The 13,006-nt window shown below is 45.3% G+C and overlaps 1 protein-coding gene across 1 annotated transcript in view; it reads left to right on the top strand.

Moving 5' to 3' along the window:
* Window positions 1-13,006, top strand: part of LOC111955520 (thrombospondin type-1 domain-containing protein 7A-like) — an 89,646-nt gene that overhangs the window by 56,859 nt on the left and 19,781 nt on the right. Inside the window, 8 exon segments of the mRNA XM_070436378.1 lie at window positions 2,177-2,355; window positions 3,118-3,123; window positions 3,552-3,685; window positions 3,941-4,094; window positions 6,941-7,082; window positions 7,323-7,438; window positions 7,640-7,757; window positions 12,350-12,495. Coding sequence (XP_070292479.1) covers window positions 2,177-2,355; window positions 3,118-3,123; window positions 3,552-3,685; window positions 3,941-4,094; window positions 6,941-7,082; window positions 7,323-7,438; window positions 7,640-7,757; window positions 12,350-12,495 — 995 coding nt within the window.

Genomic DNA, 13,006 nt, shown 5'->3' with positions numbered 1-13,006 from the left:
TCTCATCAATTTGTTTCAGACCATTATTGAATACATTTCGATAATGTTGTTCCCTTGTTTTCTCCATTAAGAAAGTATTTATTCCACCATTTACATATGTGTTCTCCTGATGTGGCTCCATTCCACCATTTACATATGTGTTCTCCTGATGTGGCTCCATTCCACCATTTACATATGTGTTCTCCTGATGTGGCTCCATTCCACCATTTACATATGTGTTCTCCTGATGTGGCTCCATTCCACCATTTACATATGTGTTCTCCCGATGTGGCTCCATTCCACCATTTACATATGTGTTCTCCTGATGTGGCTCCATTCCACTATTTACATATGTGTTCTCCCGATGTGGCTCCATTCCACCCAATCTGATGTCAGGTTGAGAGTGCAGAGCAAACACTCATCTCACTGTGTCCGTTTCAGCATCCACTGATTGTAAATTCAATAGAGAACAAATCGATGTGATAACGAAGAGGAAGGGCCTGCTCAGCTGGATGCAGTCGCTCTGCCCTTAGCCCAAATCTGTCAAAGGAACATTAATCACATTTAAATCAATCAAATGTATTTATAAAGCCCTTTTTAAATCAGCAGATGTAACAAAGTGCTTATACAGAAACCCAGCCTAAAACCCCAAACAGCAACCAATGCAGAAGTAGAGCATCAGAGCTGCTTTCGTCCCAACAAGCTGTATTAGCGTTCAGGAATACAAAGTAGTATCGCCTTCGAACCAACGCTGAGAAGAAAGTTAGGAATCACAGTGCTATTGTCTCTTCCATGTTAACCCATGTTAGACGTAGCACTACACCAAGTGCTTAGAGCAGTGAGTGGGCTTCAGTGTTTGTTCTCTGTCAAAACCCATGCATTTATGAATCATAGCTTCACTTGCAGTATGGGGCCTGTGGTGTGGTTGATAGTGTAGAGCAGCGACGTGATGAGATGTCACAAGCAATTGTTAGACACTAGCTGCTGCTATTGTACTGTATGTCTACCTCTCAAACACCACTGCCCAAGTGCCCTACACGTCACACTATGAAGGATTAGGGTGGCATTTTTTCAAGCTTAAGGAACCATAGGAGATCAGTGATGATGCAATGGCTATACAGGAGTTACTGTTATTGTAACACAATCAAGCTACCTGATTGGCTCCCACACATGCTATGGATTACATTATTTTATTGGATTTTTTTATTGGAATATTACTCTAATTATTATTATCATTTAAATATATTAAATAAAAATGTATAAAAATAAAATGAATAAATTACATTAAAATGGCCTAGAGGGAAAAATAGACTGTGTTTGTCCTTCTGATCTCATCTTATGTCAGAAAGTTCAGAATCATACATTTACCAGATGTAAAAGAATCTAAGAAATAATAACTCAAACTTGAACATTAAAATTCCTCATTCATAATATGTTAATGTATTTTCCATTACTGTGGATCCTTGCAGGTTCCTGTGTTGTGAACTAGCTTCAGCTAAGAGCAATGACCTCCCTACTCTTTCAGTGGACAAATGAGGCTCAGTAATCCACCCTCGCGCAGATAAACAGAAATAACAAGCCGAGAGAGAGGCACTCCTGCCAAAAACCAAAAAATCATGACCTCTCTCTCTCTCTCTCTCTCTCTCTCTCTCTCTCTCTCCCTCTCTTTCACTTGCTCTCTCTTGCTCTCGCCATTCTCTCTGTCTGTGTGTCTCTGTTGTTCTCTGTGTGTCTCTGTCTGTCTCTCGCTCTCGCCATTCTCTTTGTATCTGTGTGTCTCTGTGTGTCTGTGTGTGTCACTCTCTCTCCCTCTCTCTCTCTCTCTCTCTCTCTCTCTCTCTCTCTCTCTCTCTGTGAAACACAGAAAACAACAGCCTCCTAAATCACACAACAGGCTGCTGCTCTCTTGTTTCATTGTATTTGCCAAGCTCCAGTAAACAGTGTTGTGTGTTGCCCTGCGCTGCCATCTCAGTTCTTTATAATCCTCTCTGTAGCTTTTCATTAGTAGGAATGTTGGATTTACTCCAGGTGCTGTTCAGTTAGATATTTTACAGTTTAAATTTTGCAACCCAATTTCACAGTATGTTGTATAACTGAATACAGTAGCTTGATGCATCACTAACTGTGTAAACTGATACAGATGCTGTCAGATGATGAAACTATACTGAAGCCTAGTTGTCTCTCTTTCTGGTTTAAGGGTATATTGAGGAGGCTTGCATCATCCCCTGTCCGTCTGACTGTAAACTCAGTGAGTGGTCCAACTGGTCACGATGCAGCAAGTCTTGCGGCAGCGGGGTCAAAGTGCGTTCCAAGTGGCTGAGGGAGAAGCCTTACAACGGTGGTAGACCGTGCCCCAAACTCGACCACGTCAACCAGGTGATTGGGGGATGTTCATCACTCTTGGCTCTGTCTAGAAACAACCCCTAACCCTTAGACACTTGCGGAGATCTGAGAAGATTGGACAGATTTGTACCATATTGCTTAAACCAATCAAATCTACTCAGATCTACACAACTTAGTGTCTAGGGGGTAAAGAGTAAGGGATATTTTATATATTTTATTTAACTAGGCAATTCAGTTATGAACAAGTTCTTATTTACAATGATGGCCTACCACGGCCAAACCCTAACCCTGAAGACGCTGGGCCAATTGTGCTCTGCCCTATGGGACTCCCAATCACAGCCGGTTGTGATACAGCCTGGATTCGAACCATGTTCTGTTGTGACACCTCTAGCACTGAGATGCAGTGCCTTAGACCACTGCGCCACTCGAGAGGGGTTTCTGGACAAGTCTTGACTCTCTATTCTCACCTAGAACATGGTAGATGGTAGAGGTCCCTGGCTTGTTTTAATTTTTAATTAAAATACTCGTGATTTAAATGCATTCGATTAAAGGAACCAAAAGAGTGTTTAATTTTGAAAGAAGCCAGAGTGGACATCTTTCGGTGTTTTATCCCTTAGCCGAGTTAGGCCTTGTACTCGTAAGATTAAAGAAGGGAAAGGAACTGTGAAATCTATGAGAATCAAGAGAACATGTTGAACTTCATTATAATAATAATCCTGTATTTAAACACTCACTGTCTGTTTCCCCGTGGTCTCTTCTTCTTTTCCTGGGTGTATGAACTGACCCCCTCCACAGGCTCAGGTGAGTGACTTGTCACTTGCCTTTTATATAGGGATGTCAAATGATTAAAACAGATGATCCAGTTGTGATTCATCGTGATTCTGAATTAACTCAAAGTGAGCTCTAATTTAAGATTTTTGATTTTTTTTTTATGACAAGAATATTGACGTCTTGATTTTGTCCAAAGTAACGTTAGCAAAATTAGGTAAATTGAGAAAGCACACTTTCTTTAACTTCAATGTCAACTTGTTTTTACATGGCATTGTAGATTTTAGCTTATGTATTTTGGATATTTTCATTGTGGTTTCCTATTTCAGACAATGCAATTAATCACAATTAAAATAAAGAAATTACACAAAAATGACTAAAAGTTCACTGGAGTTACTATAGATGGCTATAGATGGCTATAGTGACTATAGATGGCTTACAGTCTAGTGGTCTCTCACAAGGTGTATGAGGTGGTGCCGTGTCTCAGTGACTGTGGTCAATACGTGTGGGTGGCTGAACCCTGGAGTGTCTGGAAGGTCAGCAATGTGGACCTGAAGGAGAACTGTGGAGAAGGAGTGCAGACCAGAAAAGTCAGGTATGGACAATCAGCTCATATAGATACAACTTAACCTATTTGACTTATTCATTTCAGTGTAGGCCGGTCAGAATTTTGCAAGTTCTAGCAACAGCCCTAGCAATGGAAGCTAGAACTCATCGAATGGGGGGGGGGGGGGGGGGGGGGGGGGGGGGGGGGGGGGGGGGGACGACGACGACGACGACAACGACAACGACACTATTTGGCATGACAGGGCCAGTCAGTACTACAAGCCTATTGTCCCCCTCTGTCCAGGTGTATGCAGAACACTATGGATGGGCCGTCGGACTCTGTGGAGGACTACCTGTGTGACCCAGAGGAGATGCCACTAGGGGCCAGAGACAGCCAGCTGCCCTGCCCTGAGGACTGTGTCCTGTCTGACTGGGGGGCCTGGAGCCGCTGCTCACTGGTATGGACAGATACTGACTAACTTGTTGTTTTATCACCTATTTTATCACTTTGCAATATTTAAGGTGTTTTGTGTTTTCTGGGTTTGGTTGGGAGCAAAGAAATGTCCACCTCAGTAGATGGACTGATGCAGTACAATTGTAATGTATTCTATGCTAAACTCAGAAAAAAAAGATACGTATTTTTTTCAGGACCCTGTCTTTCAAATATAATTCTTAAAAATCAAAGTAACTTCACAGATCTTCGTTGTAAAGGGTTTAAACACTGTTTCCCATGCGTGTTCAATGAACCATAAACAATTAATGAACATCACCTGTGGAACGGTCCTTAAGACACTAACAGCTTACAGACAGTAGGCAATTAAGGTCACAGTTATGAAAACGTAGGACACTAAAGAGGCCTTTCTACTGACTCTGAAAAACACCAAAAGAAAGATAACCATTGTCCCTGCTCATCTGCGTGAACGTGCCTTAGGCATGCTGCATGGATGCAGATGTGGCTAGGGCAATAAATTGCAATGTCTGTACTGTGAGACGCCTAAGACAGCGCTACAGGGAGACAGGACGGACAGCTGATCATCCTGCACAGGATCGGTACATCCGAACATCACACCTGCGGGACAGGTACAGGATGGCAACAACAACTGCTCGAGTTACACCTGGAACGTACAATCCCTCCATCAGTGCTCAGACTGTCCGCAATAGGCTGAGAGAGGCTGGACTAGGGGCTTGTAGGCCTGTTGTAAGGCAAGTCCTCACCAGACATCACCGGCAACAACGTCGCTATGGGCACAAACCCACCGTCGCTGGACCGAGGCCTGTTACACCGAGGCCTGTATTCTGGAGCGGGATCGATTTGGAGGTGGAGGGTCCGTCATGGTCTGGGGCGGTGTGTCACAGCATCATCGGACTGAGCTTGTTGTCATTTCAGGTAATCTCAACGCTGTGCGTTACAGGGAAGACATCCTCCTCCCTTATGTGGTACCCTTCCTGCAGGCTCATCCTGACATGACCCTCCAGAATGACAATGCCACCAGCCATACTGCTCATTTTGTGCGTGATTTCCTGCAAGACAGGAATGTCAGTGTTCTGCCATGGCCAGCGAAGAGCCTGGATCTCAATCCCATTGAGTACATCTGGCACCTGTTGGATCGGAGGGTGAGGGGTAGGGCCATTCCACCCAGAAATGACCGGAAACTTGCAGGTGCCTTGGTGGAAGAGTGGGGTAACATCTCACAGCAAGAACTGGCAAATCTGGTGCAGTCCATGAGGAGGAGATGCACTGCAGCACTTAATGCTGCTGGTGGCCACCCCAGATACTGACTGTTACTTTTGTTAATTTTGACCCCCCCTTTGTTCAGGGACACATTATTCCGTTTCTGTTAGTCACATGTCTGTGGAACTTGTTCAGTTTATGTCTCAGTTGTTGAATCTTGTTATGTTCATGCACATATTTACACATGTTAAGTTTGCTGAAAATATATGTAGTTGACAGTGAGAGGACGTTTCTTTTTTTGCTGAGTTTATTTATTTGGTGCTGAACACTGAAAGCAAGAGTAGACTGCTTAAAGGGTTAACTCATAGCTGGAGAGCACAGAGGTGTTCTGCTTCTCACCATGGATCTCTGTCTCACACCTTAACATATAATAACTGGCCAATCATGCCAAGTGTCTACTCTCCATTAACCTGTTTGGGCCATTTTCCCACGGTGAAAAAAACTATTCACAGCAGAGCTCTTTCCAGCAACTCTCACTTTGGGTTTGCACCAATTTTAGCGATGGCAATTCGGTAAGTGTGATTCTCCTGTTGGTCTCTCACCAGTTTCGAAGGATGCCATTCGGTAAGTGTGATTCTCCAGCAAGGCTCGTAGCCATTTAGGTGATGTCCATTTGGTATGTGTTTTTCTCCTACTGGGCTCTCACCAATTTAAATTATGGCTATTCAGTTGATGCTGATCTCCGATGGGAGAATAGCTGTGATTTATCCTGAGAAATGAACAAAGGGAGAGAGGATGGGATGACTGAGCAGGGAAGATGATCTCATGCAGCTCTACATAGCATGCTGTGACCACCCTGTCACCCCTTGTGTATGTGTGTGTGTGTGTGATGCGTATGCGTGTGTGTGTGTGTGTGGTGTGTGTGTGTGTGTGTGTGTGTGTGTGTGTGTGTGTGTGTGTGTGTGTGTGTGTGTGTGTGTGTGTGTGTGTGTGTGTGTGTGTGTGTGTGTGTGTGTGTGTGTGTGTGTGTGTGTGTGTGTGTGTGTGTGTGTGTGTGTGTGTGTGGTGTGCTGTGTTTTTGGTGGTTGGTGTGTGTGTGGTGTGTGTGTGTGTGTGTGTGTGTGTGTGTGTGCACGTATGTGTATGTGTATGTGTGCCTGTGGTGAACCTCTAGTGGGAAGAGGGGTCAACCGTGTCACAGTCCCTGCCATTCCCATTCCCAGGCACTCTGCCACAGATCCCTTGGGAAAGTTAATTACCTTGGATATGGAATATGTCCCTGCATGAGCAGGGGAAGACAGCACTCCAAATAGAAATGCCTGTCACCACCACCTGAATAGACCAGTTTATCTAGTAGGGGTTGGTTGGGAAAATGGGCAGAGGTGGAAATAGACAGAGAGTAATGTAGGAAGAAAAATATATTCATGGAAAACCTTTTTCGATTTGCTGGTCGGAAAGTGGTAACTTCACTTTAACAGGGTTTCATATTTGGTTTGCATTAAACGCCAAACTAAAAGTGGATTCCCTGACAGGTTACTGTAAAAGCACTATGTGACAACGACTGATGCAGAAAGGGCTTTATAAAATAATCTGAATGATTGATTGATTGATTGACTTATTCTCTGGTTTAAGCCATGCAACAAAATCAGCACTCGGGAGAGGACGGCATACCTCATCCGTCAACCTGGAGAGGGAAAGCTGTGCCCCAACACCACGGAGACCGAGCCCTGCAGCCTCAACAGCAACTGCTATCACTACTCCTATAACATCACCGGTAAGGCAAATGTCAGCCTGGATTACTGTATGCAATGGTTGGTACCAGAGACGTATATCAATATGGAAATATGGCTCTGGATGGTAAATACATTATTGAATTTGATCTTACCTCAAGTATATTTAGACCGCATGACATTTGAGATTGAACTAAGTGCAATGGAGAGGAAAGCGGTTGGGAGAAAGGCAGTCTCCTTTTTCACCTCACGGTTTTACCCTGTTTTCATTTTCCTTCATGCAGATTGGAGCACCTGTCAGCTGAGTGAGAGAGCTGTGTGTGGTAGTGGCATAAAGACGCGCATGCTGGACTGTGTACGAAGTGACGGCAAGTCTGTGGACCTCAAGTTCTGTGAAGAGGTGTGTGTTCTTCTCTTTCCATTCCAAAGCATTAGTCTTTAATAAGAGCAAATCTTCTGTCTTCAGAATCCAGACAGGTTGCTGTTTGTGTACGTTTGTGTGTTGCCTAGGGGACTTGGGAAGAGGGCGGAAGAAGAATCTCTCGTTGGCCACAAATAGCCCAATAAAGTACTTTTCTTTTCTTTTTGTTTTCTCTTTCAGCTGGGTCTGGATAGGAAGTGGCAGATGAACGCTTCCTGTGTGGTGGAGTGTCCCGTCAACTGCCAGCTATCTGATTGGTCACCTTGGTCCGAGTGCACACAAACCTGTGGACTAGCAGGTACGTCACCATCTTTTTGACCCACTCTCACCTGACTTTGTGTTTAAAAAGATGATTCCATCTTTGAATGCTGGGAATGCGTTCAAGGCTAAGTGAAGGAGGGGGAGGGATGATGATGTCCTCATGTGTAATTCTATAGGATCAGAGGATTGATTGGCGGTCCATTAAGCCTGTGTGCTCTGGGCCTGAGGGACCACTCCAGGATTCAGGAGTCCTTCAGAGCACTGGACAGTGTTATAGTTGGGCAGAAAGCAAATACAGGTTGAGATGTGAAACCAATACAGGCTCTAGCTACTGTGGTAGCCCTTAATCTGTCCTCAGGCAAAGTGAGGAATTTTCACAGGATAGAGGGATAGAGTAGCAGCAGGTGAACCACAGGAAGAGGAGAGGAAGAGAACAGGTTCTCACACTCACTCTTTTTCATCCTGGAGTAGATGTTTGATCTCCATGTCGGATGGCAGGACACGGTTACATTGAGTAGCTAATATCTGTTCCTGAGCCAGGAATTGCAGGTTCTAGTTTTTTTCTAAAGGAAATGGAGACACCTGGAAGCACCAATGAGTCGTATCAATAACTGTGATGTGAAAACATACATAAAGGCACGCTCAGGCACTCGTGCACGCATATGTGTGTTTTCACATCGCACTGATTTGTAAATATTCAAATACACTAACTCATGCATTCAAATAGTATTATTAAGGGAAATAATTTGAGAATACTTTCAAATACTTCCAATAGAAGTAGTTGATTCCAGCCACATTATTTGAAAATACTCAAATACACAGAAAATAACTATTTCATAACAAATACTCAATTACACATACTTGAACCCAGGTCTGACACACACACACACACGCATACACACACACTAGTTTCCCGGGGCATATCAGACCTGTGTGCATAGATAATCACAGCCACGTGTGTTCCTCGGCCAAACACTGATAGCGACATCTGGCACTAGCTCTTCCCCCTTACCCAGCGGCCCACCCAGTCACACACTGCTCCTCACCCCCAAACTCACCGCTGTCAGTAGACCACCCGTCGAGGGAGTAGAGAGACAGCCCCGGAGAGCACAGAATCAAAATCCTATTGGAGAATAATAATTACCATGGGGTGCATGCAATAGCGAACCGCCGTTTGAGTTGAACCACCTTTAAAACAAAGCACACATGAGAGAATCTCAAGAAAACCCTAACTGCTGATTAAAAAGAACTGGGAGTTTATTTCGCTCATGGTTTCACGGGTATAAAAATCTCTGAAGGAAGGAGAGACCTTCTATGGGGGCAGCACAATTCTCTCTACGGGGAATGCATCGTGGCATTCATCACGGTGGGTTCACCAGAAGATGAATTGGCAGATGTGTGAGAATAGAGACTAGCTGCAAGCTACGCCATGCCCGGGAGACTCTGTTGTAATTGTGTTCAACATTAAGGAGCAGAATAGGCCTCCCAGGCCCTGTGCGTGTGCAGTCAGCCATAGAGAAAATAACACTGACACATGGAGATAATATAAATTACATCTACGGCAGGAAGTGACAGATTTATTACAATTGTTATAGGAGTATGTAGGAGTATAGTAGAGGACTGGCAATGCTCTGAGCCTGGTTCCTCTCTAGTGGAGCTATAGTAGAGGACTGGTCACCCCTCTGAGCCTGGTTCCTCTCTAGTGGAGCTATAGTAGAGGACTGGTCACCCCTCTGAGCCTGGTTCCTCCTCTAGTGGAGCTATAGTAGAGGACTGGTCACCCCTCTGAGCCTGGTTCCTCTCTAGTGGAGCATAAGTAGAGGACTGTTCACCCTCTGAGCCTGGTTCCTCTCTAGTGGAGCTATAGTAGAGGATGGTTACCCCTCTTGAGCCTGGTTCCTCTCTAGTGGAGCTATAGTAGAGGACTGGTCACCCTCTGAGCCTGGTTCCTCTCTAGTGGAGCTATAGTAGAGGACTGGTCACCCTCTGAGCCTGGTTCCTCTCAGTGGAGCTATAGTATAGGACTGGTCACCCTCTGAGCCTGGTTCCTCTCTAGTGGAGCTATAGTAGAGGACTGGTCACCTCCTGAGCCTGGTTCTCTCTAGTGGAGCTATAGTATAGGACTGTCACCCTCTTGGCCTGGTTCTCTCTAGTGGAGCTATAGTATAGGACTGGTCACCCCTCTGAGCCTGGTTCCTCTCTAGTGGAGCTATAGTATAGGACTGGTCACCCTCTGAGCCTGGTTCCTCTCTAGTGGAGCTATAGTTAAGGACTGGTCACCCCTCTGAGCCTGGTTCCTCTCTAGTGGAGCTATAGTATAGGACTGGTCACCCCTCTGAGCCTGGTTCCTCTCTAGTGGAGCTATAGTATAGGACTGGTCACCCCTCTGAGCCTGGTTCCTCTCTAGTGGAGCTATAGTAGAGGACTGGTCACCCCTCTGAGCCTGGTTCCTCTCTAGTGGCGCTATAGTATAGGACTGGTCACCCTCTGAGCCTGGTTCCTCTCTAGTGGACGCTATAGTATAGGACTGGTCACCCTCTGAGCCTGGTTCCTCTCTAGTGGAGCTATAGTAGAGGACTGGCTACCCCTCTGAGCCTGGTTCTCTCTAGTGGAGCTATAGTAATAGGACTGGTCACCCTCTGAGCCTGGTTCTCTCTAGTGGAGCTATAGTATAGGACTGGGTCACCCCTCTGAGCCTGGTTCCTCTCTAGTGGAGCTATAGTATAGGACTGGTCACCCCTCTGAGCCTGGTTCCTCTCTAGTGGAGCTATAGTAGAGGACTGGCACCCTCTGAGCTCTGGTTCCTCTCTAGTGGAGCTATAGTATAGGACTGGCACCCCTTTGAGCCTGGTTCCTCTCTAGTGGCGCTATAGTATAGGACTGGTCACCCTCTGAGCCTGGTTCCTCTCTAGTGGAGCTATAAGTAGAGGACTGGTCACCCCTCTGAGCCTGGTTCCTCTCTAGTGGAGCTATAGTATAGGACTGGTCACCCCTCTGAGCCTGGTTCCTCTCTAGTGGGCTATAGTAAGAGGCTGGTCACCCCTCTGAGCCTGGTTCCTCTTTAGTGAGCTATAGTATAGGACTGGTCACCCCTCTGAGCCTGGTTCCTCTCTAGTGGAGCTATAGTATAGGCTGTGGTACCCCTCTGAGCTGGTTCTTCTAGTGGGAGCTATAGTAGAGACTGGTCACCCCTCTGAGCCTGGTTTCTCCTAGTGGAGCTATAGTAGAGGACTGGTCACCCCTCTGAGCCTGGTTCCTCTCTAGTGGAGCTATAGTAGAGGACTGGTCACCCCTCTGAGCCTGGTTCCTCTCTAGCCTTCTTACAAGGTACCTATCTTCTACGGAGTTTTCCTAGCCACTGTGCTTCTTCTTCTGCATTGATTGTTCTTTGGGGTTTTCGGCTGGGTATTTATAAAGCACTTTGTTACAAATGCTGATGTAAAAAGGGCTTTATAAAATTTCAATTTGATTAATTCAGTTGAGTTAGGAGGGGAGTAATTGTGCCTGTGAAGGAAATACATGGGACAATGAACCTTTAGGAGTTAAATACCTTGTTAGAATGAATGGGCTTATAGGCAAGCAGTGTGGATGGATGGTCCTAGGCTAGTGTTTTGGATGGATGGAGTTGGCCTTTAGGGTTGTTAGATCAGATGACAGAGACTATAATGTCTGATAGGATGTTGCAGCAAGTTACTATAGTAGTTAGGGGAGTGTGATCCAAACTGGGTGGAGACACTACTCTACTATGGCCCTACTATAACCCTAACCCTATGAACAATGGAATCTGAATTGATAGTGTAATATCTGACAGTGAGCTTTTTTGTTATTCAGTTTTCATAGTGCTCATAGTTTAAAGGACCTAGTTTATTTTCTGTGGTGGCTTTTCAAGTGGTATGCATTACTGAACATGAATGTATTATATCATTTTGGGATAGTTTCCCATTAGACACCAGCTAATTGACAGAATTGTGTCATGTCTATACCCCGGGCACCTCACTTAACATGCATTTTGGGTAGAAGGAGCATTCCTTCCTGTCCCCCTTACCCCTTCTCCTGACACCCCCCTGATATTACACAATCTCTCCGATTTCATTTTTTGAAATTCCACTTTAAATAGGGGGGAGGAGAGAGAGAGAGTGAGAGAGAGAGAGAGAGAGAGAGGAAGAGAGAAATGAGAAATGAAGTTACCTGAGATAGTGGGTTAACGTGATAGTGAAGCCCCTGAAAGAGCCCCAGATCATTGTGATGGAACTGGATTTGAGTCATATACATGAGTATATCTGGGGGCGTCTATGATTCTGTTATCATAAGACCCTTTTCTCTACTTAAATAGCTTAAAAGGCACTCCCAATCTTTAACAAGGCTCTATTCAATCAAGACTGGTTGGGGACCACATATCTGGAATCTGGTTTTTTTATGTCGAGAAAATATATATTTTTTCCAGCACAACAACAATGCATGTTTCATTGAAATGCAGTGGACTTTCTTTTTGTTTCCGCCACTATACATCATTTTGTTGACTATCCAGAAAACCACATAACCTAATTTGATTTGTTCAGGGCCTTGGACACTCAATCATCCACTTGAGAGACAGAAGTGTGAAATAACACCTTTCTCTTTCCTCTACAGGGAAGCTGTGGCGCAGGAGAACGATGCTCCAGGTGCCCCAGGGTGATGGGCGACCCTGCCCCCATCAGAGGGAACAGTGGAAGCCTTGCCCTGTCAGACCATGCTACCAATGGAGATACAGCCCCTGGTCAGAGTGCAAGTCTGAGGTGAGACAGTGTTCTATCTCTCACTTCTTTCTCTCTCGCTCTCCTCTTTCCTTCTCTTTTACTTTCTGTTTTATGGTCAGAGTGCAAATCACCATGGTGTTCTCTCCCTCTCTCTCTCTCTCTCTCTCTCTCTCTCTCTCTCTCTCTCTCTCGCTTTCTTTCTCTCTCGCTCTTCCCCGCTTTCTCACACACTTTCTGTTTTGTCTGTTCCTCTGTCTCTGTATGGGTTTCTGTTTCTCTCTCTGCCTCCCTTTCCATCTTTCTCTCACACACGTTATGTTTTGTCTCTGTGCCTCTCTGTGCATCTTTCTCTGTCTGTGCCTCTTTCTCTGTCTGTGCCTCTTTCGCTGTCTGCGCCTCTTTCTCTGTCTGTGCCTCTTTCTCTGTCTGCGCCTCTTTCTCTGTCTGCGCCTCTTTCTCTGTCTGCGCTTCTTTCTCTGTCTGCGCCTCTTTCTCTGTCTGCGCCTCTTTCTCTGTCTGCGCCTCTTTCTCTGTCTGCGCCTCTTTCTCT

Source organism: Salvelinus sp. IW2-2015, linkage group LG31 (assembly GCF_002910315.2).
Source record: "Salvelinus sp. IW2-2015 linkage group LG31, ASM291031v2, whole genome shotgun sequence".
NCBI lineage: Eukaryota > Metazoa > Chordata > Actinopteri > Salmoniformes > Salmonidae > Salvelinus > Salvelinus sp. IW2-2015.
The sequence above is the reverse complement of the archived record's forward strand: the minus strand, read 5'-3'. Positions and strand labels throughout refer to the sequence as shown.